Here is a 23,662-nt window from a genome sequence, read left to right as displayed (position 1 = left end):
ACTCTCTTCCTCGAGACCGATCTTATTCTCGTTGTAACATGCACGCAGGCATAGTTTGGGCATAGTCCACCGAGGTCGTATCAATTTGCCAGCTCGCCTCACCTCACCTCCACCGTGAGGGCATGCTTCAGCCGGGGTAAAAAACTGAATACTATTGCATCTAAGAGCCGTTAAACCCAGGCAGTCATTTTCATGATGTGATTTTTGCTGTTACAGAGACAGGGGCTATTTATCCAATCCTGTCAAATGCGTGCGTAGCGCACAACGCACACAAAAGTTTCTCCTAACTTTCTTTCGATGGACCCAGTCACCAAATGCCTCCATATCTCTGGAATCAGTTCCAACATCACTGCAAACGACCTTTCGCGTCTCATCTCCGGCTATGGCGCTGTGAAGTCGGTGGATGGCTTCGGCGCAAAAAACGGACTCGGCGAGCCAAGACCCTTCGCCTACATCACGCTCGAGACGACCAAGGGGCAGCTGGCCAAATGTGAGTAGAGTGCGTATCTCTGCGTCGCCCTAATCATTGCACTCGGATGTATTGGACGATCTCTAACCTTGTGTATTGCTCGGCTACGTATGCAGGCCTGAACGTCCTCAGCGGATCAATATGGAAGGGCACGAAGCTGCGCGTCGGAGAGGCGAAACCAGACTTTAGAGAGCGGTGCGTCTCGTCATCCCCCAAAGCAATGCAGCTAGACCAATGCATTCCTCTTCCCTTTGTCCCAGAATCTCCCAAGAAAACGCTCAATCTCCCTCAGACATCACCAAAAAGAAGCGCAAGCGCGGTTCGACCGCCGTGCACGCACAAGATATGTCCATCGTCACCCCCGAAAACGTCTCCGGTCGCGCAGGGTGGCACGTCACTCCCCTAGGCCGCATGGTGCGCCCTCTGCGTATGCGGCCTGCGCGTCCGCTCGAGCCTCAGCTCCACGACACACCCAAGGAGGCAGGAAAGCCGCGCAAAAAGCCGAGGGTGAAAGCTCCGTTGACGAGGGCGCGCCGGCGAACGATCGACCCGACGAAGTGGGACTCGACCCATCTCACGGGGGTACTCTTGGATGCGGATACGGTCGTTGCGTCTCGGGGTGACCATCCGAGTGTGTCGTCGCCGATATTCGTCGATGCCCAGGCGATGCACGCGGAGTCGGACGAAGAGTCGGTGGACGAGGAGGAGAATGAGGAGTCGGGGATTGTATCTGAAGGCGATCAGGAGGATGAAGGCATGGACGTCGAAGAGGAACACTCTCCGCCCCAAAAGATAGCTGCTATCCCCTCACTCACTTCCGCTACCGCAGTCGTTCCTCCACCTCTTCCGGCTACCAACGCATCAGATGACATCGACGTGACACAAGAAAAGATGTCGGCCCTTAATCTCCTGCAGTCGATGTTCGGCGCCGCTGACGCAGATTGGGACGGGCGCGAGAGCATACCTTCTGATGCGGAAGATGAGCAACGCATGCCCCATGGGAACTATGCAGACGAGACGTTTGAGGAAGTCCCCGTTTCTAAAACTATCGTTATTCCACAGCCGGCATCAAACCGTACTGTTGAAGACGATGTCGAGGCTCCCCCGCCGCTTCACCATCAGTCTGCAACCGATGCGTCGACGAGCTCGGTGCAGCAAGAACAAGCTGCCGCTCTGCCAAAAACGAACCTCAAGGATCTCTTTGCGCCTCGAGAGGAAGATGGTGCGCTACTATTTCGTTCGACGTAACATATACTTACAGTTCTCGTTCTATTAGCTGGGTTCTCGCTCCTCGGCCATCTCGACCTCGACCTCGACATGGACATGGACGAAGACCTCGCCTTTGCCATCGCCCCCTCCATACGACCCACTGCTGCCCAGCCCACATCCGACGCACACGTATTCAGCGAACCCACTTACACATCTCCGGTCCCAGCATCCACCGGCGGTACAGCGTCATTCGACCCCTCCCTCCCCTTCTTCTTCCCTCTCTCCCCTACTACACGCTCCCAGCTGCGTCCGGCTGACCGTGCGCGCGCCAAGGACATGTTCGACGTCGCCAGAGAGAAAGGGTGGTGGGATTGGCGTGCGGCGGGGTTCTGTCGCACCGAGAGCGAGGACCAGATTCGGGAGCGGTGGGACAGGGAGAAGGGAGAATTGACGAGGGAGTGGAAGAGGCGGCATAGGGAGGCGACGAGGGCGAGAAGGCGGAGGGGTGCTGTGGATGGGGAGTAGGGAGGGTCGGTGTGCTGAGGTGCGGTGTTGTTCTGGGTTTCAGGTTGCAATATTCATAAACAATCTATTAGATGTAGGGAACGAGTCCCTTATCTCCTTTACAAAACTAGTCCTGTTTTTGTCAAGATGCTGACCGATGGACCACGGTACATTGCATGTATGACAGCTCAGGACGACACGATGCAGTGAACATTATCCGATTGATTCTCTTTGTTTTAGATAGGGAGGTGTACACGTTCACATTTGTGCTAGGATTCTGCCAAATGGGTGATGGAAGGAACGGCAAGCTCAAGGCCGGCTAGTGAACCGCTTGAACCACTGCACAATCCCTCTCGCGCACTCCTCTTTTGCCCAGCCTATCTCACCTACGTCAGAGACGGAACATGATTCAAGAACACGGATAACACTCACAGTCATTCTCCACGTTCGGATCACCGCGCGCAGCGAACCCGTGCGAGACGCCAGAGAATATCGTGAAGTGGTATGTGTGCTTGCGCGAGACGAAGATGTCTTCCGCGCGGCGTCGTAGCTCGGCCGGAAAAGCGTGATCGATTTCGGCGCATGCCAGCAAGATGGGGACTGAGAAGAATGTCAATTAGTGGATGCACATTATCTGTGACTCGATTCCGGTGTCGCGTACCTCGTAACGAAGTGAAGTGATCCTCGGTAAGCTTGGATGGGTGGGCAACCGCAGCTGGTATTCCTGAGCCTGTGTGCATATGCACGACGGTAACTTCGCCAGAGAGATTGCTCACCGCAGACAAACGAGTCGTCCTTGCAAGCGTCCATTGCATACGGAGCGCCGAAGCAGTTTCCTGATTATCCCATGAATTTTATCCATGCTGCTTCGTAGCAACAAGCGAGTGCTGAGTGGAAATGCGCACCGACTGTACAGAACTTGGCTCCGGGATAGCGCTGCTTGATGGCCTCTATCCAACCCGGTATTCGCTCCTCCGCGATCTTCTCGACGCCAGGTCTCCAAGTATTGCGATCGAAGTTCTTGTCCTTCAAGCGGGCCTCGGTGACCGGATCCCCGAGGAAGTAGTCGATCCCCAGGACTGTGAAGCCTTTCATTTCAAATGGCATAAGGCCCACATATTTATAGCCATGATTGCGGAAGACATAGCAAACATGCCGCTTGACAGATGGCGCACCTTGAGATGCATAGTAGTCCATCAACAGCTGGTTGTTGATGTAGAACGGGCCGAACACATCCGAGAAGAAGAGCACGATCGCCTTGGGATCCGTCTGGTTGGCGCCGGTGATGTACGTTGGCATGCCCCCGACTTGTTCGGTTTTGCCGATAGCGGTACCGGTGTGCTGCACGGTCCGAAAACATGCGTCCCCGAGCGGATGGGCGAGGACGTTTGAGTGAGAGGCCATCGGTGCAGCGCTGGGAAGAAAGATGAGAGACCAAACAAGGAAGTTCGGAATTGGATAGGTCTTGCTGGTTATATATACGTAGACTCGTGACCAGTCTCAGCTTGTGCGTGCCTAAATAGGCAACAGACCCCATGGGTCTTCGCGCCAGCGAGACTGGGGGATAATCTCGACTTGCTGGCTTGGGCCGCCGGAGTTTGAAAATTAGCTCGGCCCGAGGAAAATCAATGGCTGAAAGAGGAAAATTAACCCCTGTAGATTAGATGCGTCGCGTCTAAGTCCCTTCGCGTAGTACTTGTTATCTCGTATACTACTTCCTCGTCGACCGTCCCTCTCGTGTACTCGTCATGAATATATTCGATCTACTACCTACCGAAGAACTTTCCCCGAACGCGCAGAAATCGCTCGAAGAACTATCCCCATCGTTTGTCGAGAGCCTCTCCTTTGAACAGGCTCAGATCGTCTTCAAGGCTACATCCTGGTTCGACAAGCAGTTCAATGGTACTAAAACTCCTCGGGAGTTTCAACTACAATCCACGGTGGCCACTCTGTCTGGCCAGAACGTTGTCGTTCGCGCAGGAACCGGGTACGGCAAGACAATGGCTATGGTACTACCCCTGCTGCTCGGCGACCAGTCAAAAATCGCGATCACCATCTCACCGCTTAAATTGCTCCAAAAAAATCATGTAAGTCACTATATACTTCTATTCTGTCAGCTAACCAGTCTCTAGGTTCACGAATTCGAGCAATATGGGATCAAGACCGTTCAAATCAACGAGGACACACCAGATGATAAAAACCTATGGAAGGTACGTGTTTTCGATCTACTATTCGCATTAACATGCCTTACTGTTATGCAGGATATCGCCCAGGGAGTGTACAGAAATATCCTTGTCGCCCCCGAGCAATTCTTTCGACACAACGGACACCTACCACGCCTCGCCTTCATCATGCTCACGTCGCGAGCTTTCGTGAAGAGCATCGGCTTTCTTAACTGTGACGAAGCCCACATGATCCAGACGGCCGGTCTACCTCGTCGAGGTGAGGAGTACGCCTTTCGACCAGCATACGGCAAGATCGCAAATATTCGAGCCCTTCTAGCCAAGGATACACCAATCCTTGTGCTCTCAGCAACACTTCCACCACCCACCCTCTACACTGTCCTTGGATCGCTACGCCTTGATCCCGACCAGACACTCAAGATCCTGCAGCCAACTAATCATCCGAATCACTTCTATGCTGTCCATGAGCTTCACGGCAGCATCTCAAACCTCAAAAATTATAATTTTCTTATTCCCTTGTACTCCAATCCGACCATGCCACCCAAGACTGTGATCTTCGTGGAAAATCGCGAGGCTACGGCTACGATAGCGCGACATCTACGCAAACATTTCCCTCCCTCTCTGCAAACTGATAGGATCGTCGCTCATCTTCATGCAGGAATGTCTCCCGAGTACAATGATGAGATATACAATGACTTCATGCACACGGACAAGATAAGTACACTGATCTCAACGTCTGCAGCTTCACATGTAAGTCTTTAATTTTACTCTATGTACAGCAGCTGAATAGAATTATTACAAGGGCATCAATTCGCCCAACATCGCTCGGATTATTTGTGTTGGGGCTCCCTGCGACGAAATCACCATGTTGCAAATGTTCGGACGCGGAGGCCGTACCCCGACACTCGAGACTGTTTGTCTCGTTATCGCAGAGCCGTGGGCATTAACGACAGAGGAGAGCGACAAACCGAGCGCTCGCGAGAAGCGAGCCGATCCAGGAATTCGCGAGTATATCTCGCTCAAGACATGCAGACGAGCGTACCTAGCGGCGAAGGACGGTGATACCAGCCCAGAAGGTGCGCATATACTTACTACCAATGGTTTGTACGCTAACATGTATATAGCCACCACATTTCTAGGCCCCCACTGCTGCGATAACTGCGGCAGGGCGAGCACCTTTGATCCTGCCCAGCTCTTCCCCCGTCCATTCCACACGCAAAAGGCCACGTCTGATGGCGAGACGCAGTCGCAGAGTCAGCCGTCGACTCAGAAAAAGAAAGACAACATACCGAAGCCCAAGACACGCTCGCGCACAGAACACGACGAACTTCGACAGCGCCTCGAGACTCTGAGGTCCGAAATAGCGCCTCGACTCGACTATGCATGGCCTGAGAGCTATCTCCTCAGCAAAAAACATATCGACACCGTTGTTCTCTCTCCTCTAGATGCGATCCCATCCACCGCCGCTCTCGTCAAACTCCTCAGCGAAAATAGCGAGTGGGCCGAGGATGTTGCTCCCTCAGTCTTCGAAGTTATCGCAGCCCATGACGCCGATCTTGCTGCACGCAAGGCTGAAGCGGCCGCTTTGAAGCGACCAGTGCAGCAACATTCCCAGAGCCAAGCTGAGTACTCTCAGCAGCTCTACTCGTATAATTCGTCTATTAATTTAAATGGCTGGACACATGAGGACCCGGCTGCTAGGATCGCAGCACAGGAGGCAAAGGACGCCTCCAAACCTCAAAAATCGAAGAAACCGTCAAAAGCGAAGGGGAAACGCAAGAATACTTCAACACTCTCTCAGCACGACAGTGGTGACGCCGGCCCTTCGCAGACCAAGCGGCAACGAACACGATCTCCCAGTCCCAGTCCATCTAACACCCAGCCTCGAGTCCCTCGTCCGAAACCACGCCAGAGAACAAACGGACCTGTAGAAATAGATAAGGAGTTGTATAGTAGCATATGAGTACAGTAGACAGCTGATAAAATTATCTACGTGCTAGTGGGTATATGCGAAGCAAAAGACATTGAATTAGAAAGGTTTGAACTGCGTTGAAGCGCAGTAAAAAAATCAGCATCATCATCGCCGTCCTGATCAAGGAGTGCATCAAACATAAGTGTCATAGCCTCGCGCTCTTCCTCAGCTTCTCTCTCGCAAATCTCGAAGTCAGCGGCCGTCTCGGCACTTGGGTGGTTAATCCAAGCGAGGTACGCCTTTACAAACCTCTCGATCGCTGATGACGACACGATCTCTGCACCTTTTGCTAGAACATCAATTGTCCGAACCTTGACCTTTCTCCCTGCATGATATTCGCCCAGCCCATGCTCTTTGATGCCATCCATGGTGTTCCGAATGTCCCGGCCCATATCAGGGTGCGTGTGCTTTGTTCCTCCATACGCAGCGCTGTACCATCGAGCAAATTGATTTTTGATCGGCTGGTACAGCGGCAGGTTAGTAGCGTAGACTCCGAGCTGGTCCCAGGACCCGTGTATGCCTTTAGATGAATAATAGAACTAATATCAGTCGCATCAAGAACAGAGATATAATGTAGTGAAGCACGTACCTTTATGAGGTTAATGATATGCTCGAGGTTCATGTCAGAACCCATGAAGTGCCCCGGGTGTCCTGTAGTATTAACGAACATGTGCCGGCGCATCACATCGCTTCGGAATTATCAGTATATAATCAGAGACAAAAAATCGAAGGGACAAACGCGAATGCAGGCGTCCAGACCTTCTTGAGGTTCTGGATGAGATGAAAAAGCTCGTTCATATAGTTGTGGCACCCGCCACCAGCAAACATTTCGGTGCAGGTCCCGAGGAAGAGTTCCACACGCCCAAAGTCGCCAGAAGAGACGGAGAGAGTAAGCTCGTAAAATAGTAATAAATCGCGATTGAGGAGAACGACGTTACGAAGCAGCTCGTCTTCGTTATCGCCCTTGCCACAAGAATAGAGAGAGAAATATTTGGCGTGCATCTGACGCGCAAGATCGAGTAGCTGAGCAGCGGTCGGCTTCTCCTTTGAAAGCTCGTCAAGCGATTTTCCTGTGGTCAGTTCCCAGTAGACTAGAACGTTCGCTTGTAGAACAACAGTAAATAGATCGACCAGAGTCTGATAGTCGGGCTTCGAGTTTCCGAGTCGAGAAAGCCCTAGGCGTCCAATGTACCATGCAAGGCTACCCGCCTGCTCGATAGCACCTCTGTGAGTCGAGAGGATCATCCATGCAAAGTTCATGAGAAGGTGAAATAAACCGATGCCGAGTTGAATGTTTTCGATGCGATTGAGAGCACAGGTATCCTCGAGACGCCTGTGCACAGCACTTCGGATGCGAACGTTCGTTAGCTGGTCGTTTACAGAGGTAATAGAGCGTCCCTCGAAGTGTTCTTTGAGAATCTTGAGGATCTGCGTGTAAGTTACATCGACGATCTGAGCGTTCCCGTCGGTAGTAGACTCGTCGATGGTCAAAGTGGGAAGGGTATATTGCTCGAACTTTTCCCCGGCGTTGCACGGGCAGTAGCTCGAGTGTTCGAGCTCGTCTGGGTCGCCAAGATACTCGTATGCATCGCCCGAAGACTGCCGAAGAATTTTGACGAGGTCCAGTACGAAATGTCAAAGAATATCGGCGCGCTGAGCTTTATTAGTGCGAATGTCGTCCTGGTAGTTTATTACCTCGCCAGTCGCTCGACGAGCAAGAATATCAGGGAGGCACTCGGCGAGATCGAGTGGATCACCCTCCCTGACATACAAAACAACCTGAGTACCTTTTGTGAACTTGGTAGGACCTTGCTCGCGCTGAGTCGCGTGCGTGCTGAAGATAATCTGCACATTATCCCAGCATATACAGTGAAAGCCGAGCGCAGCCAGACGAGCGCGAAGGATCTGCTTCTCAGCGAGCTTTGCATTCGTACGCTTGAGGGAAGACCACGACGGACATAGACCAAGCTTTGCCATGACTTCGACGGCGCGCTTCGGCATGTTGAGACTGAGTAGAAATATACCGAATTGATTTTGAAACAACATGTTCTTCTGAGAGCGCAGGTGCGCGAACTGGCAGATAAACGTTGTGACACCCTTTGCAGGGAATTAGAACGTTAGATAGACGAGCTAGAGACCAAGGAAAAAATACCGCAAGAGTATCTTGTCGTAGATCGTCCAAGCGTTGGGCCTTCGTTCGAACAAGCGCAGAAACAAGCTCGAATGTCCTCGGCATAAGTTCCTTGATGCGCTCTGAGAGGTCCTTGTTGAGATCGAATGATTCCAGCATCTCTGGAGTGAGCTCGTCGCCCGAGACACCAAGGAGAGCTTTCGAGACTCGAGTCATTTCCTTGTCGACAAAGGTGAGTATATGCGCCAAGTAATTTGCACTGAGCCAGTCTTTTAGCCTTTTCTTCCATTCGTTCAGTCCCCCGAGCCCATTCCAGAGGAATTCGATAGCGTTACTATTGAAGAAACCAGTCCGATAGACCGAGAGGTACGATTTTTCGTCGGCATAGATGATCTTGAGCAGCAAGTCAGTAACAGATAGTCTTGTAGCTTGTAGTATTTCCAGAGCAGCCAAGATACGAGACTCTTCATTGCAGTTATTTTCGTCGGCGAGAAAGAGCTTGATCACAGTGTATCCAGCCTGAGAAATAGCCCATGTCAATGCGAGGATGATTTGGTCGACTCGGAGCATGTGGGGTGGTATATTCCACTGTACATAGGCCCAGGGGGGCAGATCGTACCGCTGGTTCACTGGGACACCCTGTGGGTCCATTCGGGCTACTCACGCGCGAGGGGAGGGACAAAATACGATTATATTGCTACTATACGGCGCGTCGAGGCGCGTCGAGACACGAGAAGGTGCGCCGATCCTTCGGCAGCCCCTGTGCCGGCTTATCTTATCTCTTCCCATCTGCTAATTTTCAAACTCCGGCGGCCCAAGCCAGCAAGTCGAGATTATCCCCCAGTCTCGCTGGCGCGAAGGCCCATGGGGCCTGTTGCCTATTTAGGTACGCACAAGCGTTGGCTGGTCACGAGTCTAATATATACGTAGACTCGTGACCTGTCTCTTCTTATGCGGCCTAATAAGGCAACGAGCCACAGGCTCTCGCGTCAGAGAGACTGGGACAAAATGTCGACTCGCTGGCAGGCGACCAACGGAGTTTGAAACTTAGCTCGGCCCGAGAGAGATCTCTGTCCGAATAGGGAAGATCAGCCCCTGTAGATTAGATACGACGCGTCTGAACGCGCTCCCCCGCCTCATTAACGCGTCGAGCCCATGTATTTATGCACTTATCCCTTACTCCGCTCCCTTAAATAATAAACAACCATTTTATTATTGATATACCCGGGGCCCTGTCCAATAACGCGCACGAGTCGCTCAAGAAACTCCTCCGATCATTCCTCGATAATCTTACATTCGAGCAGGTCGAGACAGTCTTTGCAATGACAACATGGTTCGACGCTCGATTATCAGGCGAGCGAACGTTACAGAACTTCCAAATCAAAGCTAATATTGGAATTATAGCCGGAGAGCACGTTATTGTCCGTGCAGGAACAGGCTATGGCAAGACATTAGCCATGATCCTTTCATTAGTCTTTGCACGCGCTCGAAAAATCACCATTACAGTTTCACCACTCAAGCCTCTCCAGAAGAATCATGTAAGCTTTATTCCAGCTATGAACACTTCCCTAACCATCGCAAAGGTCTAAGAGTTTAATAGCTACGATATCTGTACCATCCAAATCAACGAGGATACACCCGATGACAAGAAACTTTGGGATGTGCATATATTCTGCGCATATATCTATTAATCTTTATTCTACATTATCCAGGACATATTCAGAGGTGTTTACCAGAACATACTGGTCGCGCCGGAGTAGTTTTTTCGTTACAAAGGACACATACCTCAGCTCGGCTCGCTCATGAGTCATCATGCGAGTACACTCATTCAGCAAAAATATCGGCCATCTTCTCCTCAACGAAGTTCACTGTATTCATACCACTGGGTTCGCTCGCAAGGGCGAGAAGGCTCCGTTTCATCCTGCATAGCTTTGTCGACTAGAATATCCATGGCAAGCCGTATCTTGGTCTCTTCTTTTGCAAAAGATGGGTGCGCATAGACGAGGTCGATCGGTTCGACCCCAGCCTCCGACAGCGCGCAAGAGTTCGTTCTTCCTCTGTTCCATAGTAAGAGTCCCTAGCCAGCTGTAGTCCCAGATGAGCGGAGGAGCGGTCGCCTGAGAGTAGAGGTGACCATAGCTCCAGTATGTCGCCATTAGAAAGCTTCACGCGGGGAGGGATAGCAGGTAAAATCGATTATATTCAGCTAACTAGGACGCGTCGGTGGACGTGTCGAATACCCATGAGCTAAGATAAGATTACCGGCGTCGATAGCCTCGGCACCACGATGCCGGCTTCGCGAAGCCCTTACCAATCCGTTCCCATCCGCTAATTTTCGAACTCCGTCGGTCGCCTACCAGCGAGTTGACATTTTGTCCCAGTCTCCCTGACGCGAGAACCGCTTGGTTCGTTGCCTTATTAGGCACGCGCATGGGAGACTGGTTACGAGTCTAATATATACGTGCGCCGTGCCGTGGAGCGCTCAGGATGAGCTATGGGATGCCCGAGTCCAGATTAAGACTAGTTCTCAGGCAAGTGGAATACGCGCAGGATTCAGGCGTACATCGGCAAATGTTCTGAAAGCGCCTTTCCCGAAGCAATCTAATGTCAGAGAGCTGCCTGATAATGGTTTTCCTTTTCTCATCAGGGAATGATAGATGTAGACAATGATGTCCACCCGAGACGATTGTGACTGGAAGAAACAAGAGGCGCGTGTTCTGTTGAACCCCGTGTGAACAAACCGTGGCAATTTAAAGGCCGTCGAACTCCCTTCAACCCGATGTGTACGCAAGATTGTCGTGCCAGCTCATGTCCAGAGGCAGAGCAAACCTCAGTCGTAGAGAAAAATCAAGAAGAGCTAATGCGCCAGGGATACCATATAGTACATGATTAATACTCGAAAACATTCAACCTCAATTCTTGTGTGGATTTTCCGGATCCTCCAGAGTAATGACTCCAAACTCTACTTTCATCCCGTAATGAGCCTGACTCGTTGATCCGATCGGTGTCAAGAATAGGACCATAGAAGGAATAACTCACAGATATAAAGACAACTGCATCCTCCCCTGAATGACGCTGTTCCACATCGGTTTGTCATCTTCCCTCCACGGGATTTTGACCGTTGTCTGTCTTCCCTCAACGTTGGAAGAGTCAATCCCTATGTTGAGAACCCCTTTCCATATCGCTTTCAACGCTGAGTCGGGTTTACTCCAGTGGCGACATGCTGCATACGGATTAAGATCCTTGATCTGCATGTTCACGTAGAAGCCGCTGTGATCTTGTTCCGAGGCCTGAAAGGACAGAACCTCTTTCAGCAGAAACGCGAGATGCGCGTCGTGTAACTCCTCGTCAATGACAGCGGCCATGCCAAACATGACGAGATCTCCGGGAAGAAATGTGAAGGACTCGACTTTATAGTGTTCAAACTCGATATGCTGCATATGAAAATATGAATATAAGTCTTTGTACAGATGGGTACGACGAGATCACTAACGCAGACGAGCTTCCCAGTTGTCCAGTTCCACGCCGCAAACTCTACTGGGAGACGTCCATTTGATTCTTGTATAGATATTCCAACGTGTGATTGGTAGACTTCAACTGATAGGTCCCATTCAGGACTAATATCACCCCAGGATTTCTCGGGGACATGGTACAGAATTTCTTCAACTGCAGCGAGGTGGCGTAGCCCGTTCGAAAGGGAGAGTAGGTATATTTCGAACGCCAGCCTTCGACAATTATGCGATTAGATCAAGAAATCCCTAGACGCTACATCAGTGATGTATACTCACCTTGACTCCGTTTCTTGAACTAAAATAAGTAGATCCTGTGATGGATCAGCACAGAAGTCCCAATGCGCTCCGAAGGAGTGATCAATCTTCCATTGATGCTGCTCAAGTCCTCTGATCGGTGACGCTAGGCGAGTGCAATGCACAAAGTCATTGCTAACTACGCAGAGATTGTCGCCATATAATTTCCAGAGCCGAACGCCAGAGGATGTTTGCAGATCAACAGGCCTGTTCGTTGACCAAGCAAGGTACCCCACGCTCTTTGTTGAGCTCTCAACGCGGCAAGGCGCGATGCCAGACCTTCTTGACCTGTGGTATCAGGAGAAAAGAGATGGAGCTTGCATTGGGCTTGGAGCCCAACATCAGGAAAATGACAAGCCGCTTTACCGGCATTATCCTGACTTTGCCGAGATGAACCTACTTTTTTGGTATTTTCGGCTCTTTACTAGAGAATATTTGGCTAGAAAACCACATCAGTGGCACTGAAGCTGCAAATCTCATTAACAAGAGTAAGCTACAAGTCTTTCAGACCGATTTGGATCCTCAAATGTAGCAGAATTGTGGTTTCAAATTTTGGGAAAGTAGGTTCACTCTGGTAAAGACAGGAAAGTGCGGTTAATACACGTGTCAAAATCCTGATGAAAATGATACTGAACCGTGACGCCGACGTCGTTCTCTACAATCAGTAAGAAGCGTTGGCAAACCTAAATCATGAGGTTCTCGATGTAAGCATCAATTTGCGGACGAGCGACAGGATCTTACTTGCTTGCATGTTACGAGGGAAGCAAGATCAGTTTCAAGCAAGATAACGACCCAGAGTTCATCAGGAACTGCAAGTGGTGAGTCACCGCTCATCTGGAATCCTAGTGACTGCACGAGGCAACTTGCCATTAGTGAGCATCAATAGACTTGAAAAATCCTTGTCGCGGCTTGTACAAGGTTGTGCAACTCTGCGCAAGCCAATAATTCGACCAGGACGCCGAAATCGGCAAGGTAAGTCTATTGACGCGGCAAGCTTGCTTCGGAGGAGCGGAGTTTACACGGACAAGCGTCTACAAGGGAAAGAAGTTGACTTCGCTCAATCATCCAGGAGTATCCCTAGATCATATTCCGGTCCTTAAACATTGTATGCAGCGTGGGAATATCGGAGTAGTAAGCATTAGATTGTTTCTAGAATTCAATGGTGTTACATGATGCCTTGTCACCTTGTCACAAGGCCACAAGGTAGCAAGAAATTTGCGGTTTTACTGATGGGCCCTCGGCGCCCATGGCTCGATATCCTCTTGATGATAAAAGTTACGAGTATATAGAATGACTCCGGAGGTAGAAGGGGTAGCAGGATGGGGTATGCCTGCTGTCAGCATAAGTAGATGAGCCTTAAGCGCTTAAGCGTTTAAACCTTGAACTTGTAACGTGCAAATACGAAATTATTACGCCAACCTTACGCCACAAATTTGACCTCCTCGGACCCCCAACGTCTTCGGACCTCAGCATTCCTAGCTCCATGCTCTAGAACGCCCTGCTCCTCAGGCCATTCTCTTTTGAACGACAATCCTTTCCTTTTGTAGCCCAGGTATGCTGCTTCCTTTCTTTTCTCGCTTCTTACGGTTCTTTGAACCTTTCATTGCTCTCTTGCTATGCTCGCCGCAATACATACTTATACCTCGCTCACTGCGCGCTTGTATGTCCCATCTCTTCTTCCGCCTCTCGTTTTTCACCTCCTTTATTCGTTTCCGTAACGTCTCTCATCCAAACTGCCGTCTCAGTTTTGGTCTTCGTCCGATCCTTCTGGGTGTTCCCCGATTCCAGCGTTCCAAGTAGATAAAACAATGGCTGTTCCTCAGTCTGCTCTTGTGCCCTTCTTCCGGGCCATGAGAACTGCGCTCGGTGCTCAGGCTGCTACGACCAGGGTCTCCGTGCCCGGAGGCTTGTTTATGCAAAATCTGGGGCTTCGCAACACCAACGTTAGTGCCATTCACCGTTTACGGTGCAGAGTCCGATTACTGACAACTGGGCATTAGGACATCGATGTCGTCCTCAAGGGAGAGGTGACTATTGACCGTAAGAGACTCCGCAACGACATTGTCGCTTTGGACAGATCCTTCACCCCCAATTTCGAGAAGGTCTGTGGAGTGACCTACCGTGATCCCGTCACGAAAGTCATCATCCCCATCGACATCATCGACGAGGGCGTGGTGAGTGCATACTTTATATTGCTCATCGTGGCTCGTACTAATACACTGGATACGTAGACCGGGTTTATGCCCCTTGGAGTCCTTCTTGGAGAGTTCAAGGATACCGACGTCCCGTGGCCCGAAGTCAACGAAGTCATCAAGATGAAGATTCTGTCGGCTCCGGAACGCGAGGACGGCAACAAGGGAATGCGTGATCTCGACGACGTCAAGGCTCTTCTCTCGAAGGGCGGTGTGTCCACGAGGTACAGGAACGATGCTGAGAAGGCTACCATCAAGGCCGCTCTTGAAAAGGCCCTCCCCATGTATCTCGAGAAGGAGACCGAGTGGTCTGAGGAGGATTGGAAGACCAAGCTGAGTCTCGTTTAGGAGGTTGTTGGTGCGGACGGGTGCTTTGACCAGTGGATCGCTACGTCAAGTCCGGTTCGTCTCTTTCTTCCATCTCACCTTCTCGGACTTATAACTAACGACCTTCACGTCTAGGCCTTGGACTCGTGGACTCGTCGTTCAGGTTCGCCTTGTTTTTTTCCCTTTCCCCTTTTCATAAAGCTTATCACCTTCATCGAGATTTAGGCCCCCATATTCGTGGACTCGTCGTTTCGGTTCGTCTGGTCGTTTGTCTCCTCTCTTTGCGCAACCGACGCCTTTGGCGCCCAGGTTCCACACGAGTTGACACGATTCGCTAGAATACTACTGGACTACCAGTGTTGGCCACGCTCGCGACCTTTGAGCGGTATCTAGTAGGCGTTTGCAGGCATTTTCGCGTTGTTTACTGTAGCTTCTCGTGATCGGACACTCGAAACTTCCCCGTGTACTATAAGTTATATGTTTCCCCTAGTCTTTCCCGGTCGCTTGTCTATCTCCACTCGCTTGTTACTACCTCTACGTGTTGAATGGACATTTTTTACGTTGTTTTAAACCGCGCGTGGTGGGCTGAAGTTCGATGCCTAGGTAATGTCTGAGTTGGGCACTTGGTACTATTCTGGTAGTAGGGTACCGCATTGAGAGTAGAAGAGAGGAGAGGAATTCAAGCAGAGATGAACACATCTATATAGGTATTTATTTAAGTTGAGGATGTACTGTATAGGTAATGACTAGAACAACTTTGGAATCCTGCCCCAGTGCAAGCAGGCGCGGCACATTTTTTATTTATTTATTTATCGCAATCTCTCTTTGGCTACAGGCAACAGTGGCACTTTCATAATCTGATTTACGCTACACCTACAGACAACCGCTCTCAACCGTCCTCCTCCGTTTTCATCCGGAGGCATATTCACTGGGCTTGACAGTGGAATCCCATCTCCGATCGATTATGGTCTTGGTAAGCGTCTCAAGAATCAAGAATCACAAAGTCACAGTACAAGAAACGCACACAGCACTAACTGCAGCGGACGACCCTACTACATCAGAATACAAGAAGGTTATATATTAAATCACGCTGTGATGAACCTGCGATTGTGTATGCACAGTATTCAGATGGTAAAGGTGCATCTCAGCCCACAATGGTCACTCCAAGGAATCTCGACAGGTTCCTCGCCCGGCCTGGGCACCTCAATAGGACCAGGGCGGAGGACCTCCATTTCCTTAGCTTTTAAGCCCATCATTGCAATCTTGTCCAACCTGCCCGGCCCCAGTCCATTCCGCCGTTCCACGCCGACACCCCACGTGGCTCCATCAGGGTCTGCCCCCCCGTGCAATGCGACCCACGCATCTACCAGTCCGTTCTTGTTGACGAGCCCATCATCCTCGGGGCTGATGGCGTTGAAGTCGCCCGCAATGACCCCGCCACTGCATCCGGGCTCGCGTAGGACGTTGGCCAGTATCTCCATCTGATGGGTGCGGTAGTGTAGCGTATCCCCAAGCGAGTCGAGGTGCACGTTGATGAGACGGAAGAATGTGCCCGGCGCGGTTGGGGGAATGATGTCCACATAAAGCGCATCCCTCCTGTACTTGCTCGGGAGTGCCACGCGGGAGATGCGCCCGAGCATGAAATTTTCCCCTCCCTCGATCCCATCGCTTTCCTTTTGCGAATCCAGGCCGAAGGCAAAGCGCGCGCTGGACAGCAACGTCATGGTCGCAAAGGGCACGTCCTCAAACGACGTTTGGTCTTCGGCGTCAGTCACCAGGAAAGCAGCGCGCACTCTCGCATCGTCCAGGAGAGAAGCCCGGACATCAGGCGTGACTTCTTGGAGAAAGAGGATATCAGGAGATTTCGGTCCCTCGAGGATATGGCTGAGGATGAGTTTGGCGCGTGAGACGGGCCGCGAGGAGAAGGCGTCGATGTTCCATGATATGATAGAAAGCCTCTGCGTCCATAAAGTGTCGATTTTCCGTGATGTGGGAGAAAGCCTCTGCGTCACTTGGCTTTGTGTGTTTCGTAAAGGTATGGGTGCCCATCTTCGGGTGGAGCAGTTGAAGGCAGAAAGAGTACGCCATAGTCTGTTGGTGACCATAGCGGTGTGTTGTAAAGTGGGAGTCAACATCTAGCTCAAGGAGAATTTCAACGAGCAATCTACCAGGAAGTGCAAGATGTCTAGTGTTGAAACGTTGATCATGCGCGCTGGCAGGTGGTTGGAAGAAAAAGGCAGACTCAAACGCGCGCCCCCTACGCATTAGGAACCCCCCTATCTTGTGCGCAACACAAATCCGTTTGCCCCTATTTTGCAGTAGAACTTCAAGGAGACTGAAGCTGAAGCACCAACATGCCTAAGAAAGTGTCCTGAACACTTGCCATATAATTACAGGTTCAATATATGAGGGTCAGCTCATCTTCGCCTTGCATGTTCGCGGGTAGAGCACCAAGGAATCAGCTAATCACTAGGTGTTGTTCACGGGCAATGCCCAGCATCACCGTGACTGTGGAATATTCAGGATGTATGTCAACAACACAGAATATTGCGCTTGATAATACGAGAATGTAAGATGAATTGAGTACACATACAACTGTTGTAGTAAGAGATAATGCTCAGTACACAGGTCCGCTATCATCGGACGCGCGCTGTACATGGTAAAATACAAATATAAAACCATCGTCCGCATCGTCCGAGACGATCTGAGGGGCTCAAGCTACCCACAGGCACATGTACTTGAGCTTATTTCAGTCAGTGATAGACCGGCGTGTTAGGTCATGCATATGTATGTGGAATATTCGAGCTTAAGTTCGAGCCCTGAGAGGGAGTAGAGAGCTTGTGGAGAACGTAGCAGAGTAGTGAAGTTCGTGAATGCAGGCAAAATGCAGGTGATGTATCGATCGTTGCCATTGATTATTCCGGCGGGAGAAATAGGTGAATAGTCAGAGGTGCATATGTATAATACCCGTCGAATCGTCGGATGCTACAACAGGTGCACGTTCGGGTACGGCAGGTCTCCCAACAACCAAATCGGGCACGACCGGTAGCAGAGGACAGCACTAAGGCCTCAACCATAGGAGCAGGGATTAAGAGTCAGCTGTGACCCAATCAACCTATGAAGCACTGCGAGTACATAGACTGCTAAAAGCGAGCATCCATGCGTGCACAGTTGGGCGTCCTGTTCTCGGCAAGGTGCGGGAAGTTGCTACAGTGATAAATTTAGTTAGCAAAAGTGCAGACGTCAAGCATTCAAAACCAAACACCCACTCATGCATTCCCAATCGATGGATACTGTCACCGCATTCATCCACTTTCCCTCGTTGTGCCAACACTTCACACTCAACGCCCTTGAGCTTGCAACTCCCGGATGTGCCCACAAACGTGTTTGCAGTCACGACGGGCAGGCTCTTCAGCGGATGTTTTTCTTCGGTCAATTCTCCACTGGCTTAGCTATTCCACACTGCAAGCAATTCTTGATAATATCAGCAGTATTACTTGAAATTTATTTTAAAGATTAAGGTGAATGGGTTTCAATAACTGGTTCCTCATTATTTATCATCTTTATCAAAGACAGGGCTGTTCAGCTGTCAATAACGGGTGCGTTCCTTTCCTGTATTTGATAAATTCTTAAATAATGAGGAACTAATTATTGAAACCCATTCACCTTAATCTTTAAAATAATTTTCAAATAGTGATACCACTATTATTGAGAAATGTTTGCAGTGCCAGCTCTTCTGTGCGATACCAAACTTTTCATTACCAGACCAGAATATAGTGTACAGTTTGGGGCCATGTACGGGAACGAATTTGTTGCCATATTCTAACACCTTCCGAATAAAATCATGCAGCACTTGTTGGCTCCTCGGCTGGCTCCTTGAGTGTCATGACCGCAAATATTTGTCCTCTGTGCCAACTTTCCTGTAAGGAATGAATCCACTGCGTCAGCATTCTGATCCCCAGAAAAAGACCGATGACGCACAGACACAAGAACAATCAAGTCCTCGCCAAGTAGACATGAGTCCCACCACCGGCTATGTTGATCTTCCTCTCTCCATGAGGCTCGAAACTTGGCTTCCCACCGCTCGCTCTCCGGCTGAGGACGCGTCCAGACCTTGCCCAAGCCAGATCGCGCCGTGTGTGCCAAGGGGTTGAAATCCGTGATAGCCACGACCTCATAAAACTCACGACGCACCCAATCCTCATTAGAAAGAATGCGATTGAGCACAGTAGCAAAGCGTAACCCGCGTGTCGAGTCGCGTTGCCACACATTGCCACTCCCCACATTGCGGAATGAATCCACGAACACCCGGGAGCTTAGTCCCCAATCGCACCACGGGACGTCGATGCCCGATGCGCCAGACCTTCGAGTGGAGGAGACGTGCTTCATGATGGCCGAAACAGGGAAGAATACCCGTGTTGAGGTCCAACAAGCGCCCAGGTAGACGACAATCAGTTGTGCTTCAGGAGCAAGCATGAATGGTGATGCGCGCTCCACGCCTTCATTATCCAAAGCCATGTGCTCGTCAAGGGGAAGCGGCATGGATGAGATAAATATGTCTTCATCTGATAGCTCTGGGTCGAAACGCAGCCTGCATACGTATGAGCAGTCGTCCACATCAGTGAGAGTGTACGATCCGGAATGAGCGGTCTGGCCAAGGTCGTATACGCTTAGGTGTACGTCATGCTTCAGCTCTTCAATGTATCGGGCAGCACCGACAAGGACGAGGTTGTCTGGGAGGAGTGAGAATGACTGGAAGCTGTGATTAAAATCGTAGGAGATTTCCTGGGGACAGAGCGCAATAGAGATTTTGGATAAGCCTCGAGAATCATTGGTTAAGCAGAGGGGTTACCATTTTCGTTAGCCCTGATACCCAGTCCCATATGACAAATTTCGGTTGTTCTTTGCAGTCGTTGTCTTCCATAGCCATAGCTAAATGCTGGCCGCACACTTGTAGGGTTAGGCTCACATTAATGTCGCAGTACCGGAATTTAGGTGCGTAGAGCAGCACAGGACTAGTAGCTGCGGGATGAAGTGTGCCAGTGGATATAGCAAGAAAGTGGATCTTGAACGCCGAGCTGGAACATCGACTGTTTCAATGCATGTCCGACAATACAACGCGAAGGGGCTCACTGTGACTCTTCCTCGTCGCTTCATGACCCAGTTTCATGTTAGCCTTGACAAAATAGCAGAGGAAGCATGAAGCGCACCTAATCTTGAACTCTTCAAACAGGACGAGAAGGTCCTGAGAAGGGTCGTGACAAAAGTCCCATTTCAGGTCATTCTCTCCACACGTATGGTCGATCCTCCATTCCCGCTGCTCAATTCCCCTGATTGGCGAAGGCAGGCGGATGCACTGGACAAAGCCAGGTCCGTCAACGCATAAAAAGCCGCCTACCAGCTTCCACTTCGTGACGCCCGGAGGTGTAGGCAGTACAACGGGTTCGGGGGTTGACCACGAGAGCGCTGCCCAGGCTCGACGCTGCGCTCGGAGCATGGAAAGGCGAGAGGCGGTGCTCGTATCTGAGTTTGGTCCATTTTTCATGCACGCAAGCTGTAGCTCGACGTGGTACTGGACGTGAACGCTGTCCTCTATGATGTGTTGAAAGCGTTTGCACGTCTGCACGTCCATTACTCAGTGCACCTGTAGGGAAGAGGCGAACTAGCACTTACTTTCTGACATGCAATGATAGAATCGACATCCAGCTCAAGGAAAACAGCAACGAGCAGTTCATCCGGAAACGCGAGATATTTAGTGCTGACCATACGCGCTGGCAGACGGTAGAAAGAAAAAGGCAGACTCAGACGCGTTTGAGTCGCGTGTATTAAGATCCTATTTGGGGACGCGACGCGACTTCTTCTCACGTGTTTACTCAAGTGCCTGTAATATATTATATCTCTTCAGCAGAAACTTGGAGACTCTCGATATCCAGAATACGTGTTGGGATGGTCAGTCCCGGAGACGGAGCCGACGAGAGTACTCGTATAGCAGGGATGAGTAGTACTTAGCTACGAACATGCGCGAACACGCTATGTACTGCTTACGCTGTCCATGCCGGCCCTAAACTATTCCATTTCCTCCGGAGGCTCGGCTCGACCCTCCCTAGGCCAGTGTCAACGAGTGCAAACTGAACGTGAACTGCCATCCCTATTGAACTAGAGTCAATATCGTAAGAATATGAGTGCGTATACAAATCTCGTGGCGATAGTACAATGTTTGGCGCTTCAAGTCGGTCGTCGGCGCCGCGCGCTGAGATATATAAAATGATATAAAAATGTTGTCCGCATCGTCCGAGACGACCCAAGGGCCACCAGTTTAGGCCGCAAACGACCACGCGCATCCAATTGTAGGAGCACGGGTGGCATACTGGAAATCCAACCTCTATCCGTGTGTGCAGCATTCGACGAGAATCAATAACACCTCGAGAGTATCAAGCCAACATGGTATACACCGAACCGCACAAACATACAAAGAGGGCAGGCATCCCACCCGGACCTAACAAATAACACAATCTTTCGTCGACTCCTCCGTCGTCTTCATCAGGCGCGCCTCCAACCGTCCGCGGAGAGTACCGTCAGCCGAGAGGAACGGAGAGTCGCTATAACACGGGGGTGCATTAATAAGCCAACGAGTCGGGAGTTGCAGGTAGCGGGCGGCACGTACTCGTACATCAGCGACGACCCCGGGCCGTCGCACAGCGGAACGACGAGTCGGTTGATATAGTGCACGTCCTTCTCGGTCCACGTCTCGGACTTGGTCACGTTCTTCGCGGACGCATCCTTCGGGCCTAGGATGCCCATGCCTTAGCTTGCCTTATCACACAATATGATCAAGAAATGAGACGCACCAGAATCCCCGTCCTGTCCCTTCCCGCCCTTGGCCTTGCGCGCGAGCTGGCTCTCGTATGCGGTGAGACGGTACATGATCGCGCCGCCCGCTTTCGCCGTCACCTTATCGAACGGCGTGTTCTGGTCTAGCAGCCTCATGCTCGCGCCCGGGCTCGGGGTCTGCAGAGACGGCGAGGAAGAGTGCGCGAGCAGCTCGCCGTACTGCGACGCCGCGAGGCTCACCTGGCTCCCCGAGCGCGACGGCCCGGGTGTGGGCAGTGAGAGGTACGGGGAGAGCGATGTGCCTGCGAGCGTACCGTTCCGGAGAGAGCTCGTCAGCTCGCGCGTCGTGAGCGAGACGCCGGGGTTGAGCGATGCGCCGTTGTCCGGAGGTGTGATAAGCGGTGGGTACGAGCTGGAGTGGTGTGGCCGTTGGTCCCCGGGCTCGACGATGGCAGGTGGAGAGAAGGAGGCAGTTGCGGGTGGGCTGGATCCGCCTGAGGTCGTGGTCGAGGGCTTGGGAACGTCAACGACGAGCAGCGAGTCGACATGCGTGGGGGAGCTGTGCTCGAGCAGGGAAAGCGACGCGTACCACGAGCCGCTGAGCTTACGAACAGCCTTACCCGGTGGAGCCGATGATTGTGGGACGGAGGAGAAGAAGGTGATTTGCCAGAGGCGACCTGACGAAAAGCCGTGAATAGGCCGTGGTGTTGAGGAGAAAGCGATGGGTGCTCACCTCTGGCGATGAATTGAATCGAGACCTTCCCTGCTACTCGCAACCGCTTCTGCCATAATGTAATTTCAAATGAGGCGATGAACGCTCCGTCGCCATCGAGCTCTTCCACTTGTACATCGTCCGATTTAAGGTCGCCAAGAACCAGTGCGTCGGCGGCTAATTGCGTAGTTTTAGATACTTTTCAGCTCGCGACGACATGGAGGGTACTCACCGTTGAGAGCAGAACCTGGATCAGTAAACGACATCGAATTGAACGGATACCCCCTCGTCCGATATGCCTGATACAGTGGCTGATCTGACACCGCCAAACACGCCCTCCGGATGTCCGACAGCGATTGCGGGTTGAGCGGACTCGCACACCTGACAAGCGGTGCAAGCAGTTGCTCTCGGCGGGGCGAGATAATCGCCCAGTAGATCGGGGTGTGGCCCTCGATCGAGTACTCCTGCAGGATGGTGGACAGGTTGAGGTCGTATGAGCTGCAAATTTCGCGAGCGCGCGCAAGAACGTCTTCAGTTTGAGGCGACTCGGGCCCGTTGGGGAGGACGAGGCCGCGGGCGAGGTTGAGGACGGTGGTGCGGACCTGTTTGGTGTTCTTGTTGGAGGAGGGCATGAACATAGAGAGCCAGCTGCTGCTCTTGGTCGATCTGAGCGTGCTGGCCTTGGGACTCAGGGCGTCGAAGGGGCAGGGAGAGGGGAGGGGTTTGGAATCGGTCTTGGCTGTTGGAGGTGCATATTTGAGAGCGGGGTGGTCGACGGCTCCGGAGGTGCTCGCAGCCTTGTTGTGGTTTGATCCGCTGCGATGTGGATGTGCTGGGAGAGCCGGCGAGGAGGAGAATGAAGGTGGTGGAGACGAGGAAGAGGGTGTGCGTGGTGGAAGAGGAGGGGATGCGCGAGAGCTTGGACCAGGACGAGACGAGCTGGGCCCTGGTATGTCGGGAGGGAACTCGGAAACAACAAGGTCGTACGCGGGCGGTGGTTGATCACCGTAGTCGGGATTCGTCTCGCCGCTTGGAAAGCCCTCCTTGCCAGACTTTTCTTCTGTCGGAACTACGACCATGATGGTAGGAAGAAGGTGGATACGCTTTGGCAGACGTCGCGCTCGTTATGTTGCCCCAGACACATACCGTCTTTGCTGTGCAGACCTTCCCGTGGCAGTGTTGGACTTAGTCTACCCGCAGCTCTAACGTCCTCGCCCTCGTTTCTTCGCTCGGCTACTACACTTCAAGCCTCCATTCCGTCAGCAAAGGACTTCCTCCTTTCATGCACTACGATTTCCATTTCATGATCATCGTTTCCCTCTCCAG

General features: G+C 51.5%; 9 protein-coding genes across 9 annotated transcripts; 3 read left to right on the top strand and 6 right to left on the bottom strand.

Moving 5' to 3' along the window:
• Positions 1–297: 297 nt before the first annotated feature.
• Positions 298–2,203, top strand: CONPUDRAFT_165749 (uncharacterized protein; the record flags this gene model as incomplete). Its single annotated transcript, XM_007770981.1, has 4 exons — positions 298–490; positions 586–664; positions 730–1,691; positions 1,746–2,203. The coding sequence occupies 4 exons, from the start codon at positions 298–300 to the stop codon at positions 2,201–2,203; spliced, it is 1,692 nt and encodes a 563-aa protein (XP_007769171.1).
• A 42-nt stretch (positions 2,204–2,245) lies between these two features.
• Positions 2,246–3,610, bottom strand: CONPUDRAFT_82517 (uncharacterized protein). The gene is made up of 5 exons (XM_007770980.1): positions 3,088–3,610; positions 2,959–3,018; positions 2,844–2,912; positions 2,615–2,782; positions 2,246–2,559 (listed from the first exon to the last, which is right to left on the bottom strand). The coding sequence occupies exons 1-5, from the start codon at positions 3,584–3,586 to the stop codon at positions 2,492–2,494; spliced, it is 864 nt and encodes a 287-aa protein (XP_007769170.1). The 5' UTR covers positions 3,587–3,610; the 3' UTR covers positions 2,246–2,491.
• A 320-nt stretch (positions 3,611–3,930) lies between these two features.
• On the top strand, positions 3,931–6,328 carry CONPUDRAFT_154199 (P-loop containing nucleoside triphosphate hydrolase protein; the record flags this gene model as incomplete). Its single annotated transcript, XM_007770979.1, has 5 exons — positions 3,931–4,269; positions 4,315–4,392; positions 4,444–5,115; positions 5,168–5,441; positions 5,490–6,328. 5 exons carry the CDS (start codon positions 3,931–3,933, stop codon positions 6,326–6,328), a joined length of 2,202 nt encoding a protein of 733 aa, XP_007769169.1.
• A 996-nt stretch (positions 6,329–7,324) lies between these two features.
• On the bottom strand, positions 7,325–7,669 carry CONPUDRAFT_42305 (uncharacterized protein; the record flags this gene model as incomplete). Its single annotated transcript, XM_007770791.1, has 1 exon — positions 7,325–7,669. A coding segment is annotated over one exon (345 nt), but the record flags the coding sequence as incomplete, so codon positions are not given.
• Positions 7,670–11,380: 3,711 nt separating this feature from the next.
• CONPUDRAFT_73332 (uncharacterized protein) lies at positions 11,381–13,144 on the bottom strand (the record flags this gene model as incomplete). The annotated part of the gene is made up of 6 exons (XM_007770892.1): positions 11,381–11,456; positions 11,508–11,902; positions 11,962–12,193; positions 12,257–12,562; positions 12,905–12,957; positions 13,016–13,144. The coding sequence occupies 6 exons, from the start codon at positions 13,142–13,144 to the stop codon at positions 11,381–11,383; spliced, it is 1,191 nt and encodes a 396-aa protein (XP_007769082.1).
• A 938-nt stretch (positions 13,145–14,082) lies between these two features.
• Positions 14,083–14,814, top strand: CONPUDRAFT_144343 (uncharacterized protein; the record flags this gene model as incomplete). Its single annotated transcript, XM_007770978.1, has 3 exons — positions 14,083–14,217; positions 14,275–14,448; positions 14,506–14,814. 3 exons carry the CDS (start codon positions 14,083–14,085, stop codon positions 14,812–14,814), a joined length of 618 nt encoding a protein of 205 aa, XP_007769168.1.
• Positions 14,815–15,917: 1,103 nt separating this feature from the next.
• On the bottom strand, positions 15,918–16,898 carry CONPUDRAFT_144342 (uncharacterized protein; the record flags this gene model as incomplete). The annotated part of the gene is made up of 1 exon (XM_007770977.1): positions 15,918–16,898. One exon carries the CDS (start codon positions 16,896–16,898, stop codon positions 15,918–15,920), a length of 981 nt encoding a protein of 326 aa, XP_007769167.1.
• A 1,737-nt stretch (positions 16,899–18,635) lies between these two features.
• CONPUDRAFT_165745 (uncharacterized protein) lies at positions 18,636–20,565 on the bottom strand (the record flags this gene model as incomplete). Its single annotated transcript, XM_007770976.1, has 7 exons — positions 20,467–20,565; positions 20,192–20,413; positions 20,004–20,149; positions 19,927–19,944; positions 19,646–19,871; positions 18,775–19,578; positions 18,636–18,713 (listed from the first exon to the last, which is right to left on the bottom strand). The coding sequence occupies exons 1-7, from the start codon at positions 20,557–20,559 to the stop codon at positions 18,636–18,638; spliced, it is 1,587 nt and encodes a 528-aa protein (XP_007769166.1). The 5' UTR covers positions 20,560–20,565.
• Positions 20,566–20,943: 378 nt separating this feature from the next.
• On the bottom strand, positions 20,944–23,415 carry CONPUDRAFT_165744 (uncharacterized protein; the record flags this gene model as incomplete). Its single annotated transcript, XM_007770975.1, has 5 exons — positions 20,944–21,392; positions 21,458–21,581; positions 21,642–22,301; positions 22,358–22,513; positions 22,569–23,415. 5 exons carry the CDS (start codon positions 23,413–23,415, stop codon positions 21,290–21,292), a joined length of 1,890 nt encoding a protein of 629 aa, XP_007769165.1. The 3' UTR covers positions 20,944–21,289.
• Between the last annotated feature and the right edge of the window lie 247 nt (positions 23,416–23,662).

The sequence above is a fragment of the Coniophora puteana genome, assembly GCF_000271625.1.
Source record: "Coniophora puteana RWD-64-598 SS2 unplaced genomic scaffold CONPUscaffold_7, whole genome shotgun sequence".
Lineage (NCBI taxonomy): Eukaryota > Fungi > Basidiomycota > Agaricomycetes > Boletales > Coniophoraceae > Coniophora > Coniophora puteana.
The sequence above is the reverse complement of the archived record's forward strand: the minus strand, read 5'-3'. Positions and strand labels throughout refer to the sequence as shown.

What these genes read in the sequence shown, in the direction of transcription:
- CONPUDRAFT_82517 (XM_007770980.1), bottom strand. Translation starts at nt 3,586, where the DNA reads ATGGCCTCTCACTCAAACGTCCTCGCCCATCCGCTCGGGGACGCATGT. An exon ending in AGCCAAGTTCTGTACAGTCG is followed by an intron (nt 3,019 to 3,087) that starts GTGCGCATTTCC and finishes TGGGATAATCAG; the next exon opens with GAAACTGCTTCGGCGCTCCG. An exon ending in GGACGACTCGTTTGTCTGCG is followed by an intron (nt 2,913 to 2,958) that starts GTGAGCAATCTC and finishes ATATGCACACAG; the next exon opens with GCTCAGGAATACCAGCTGCG.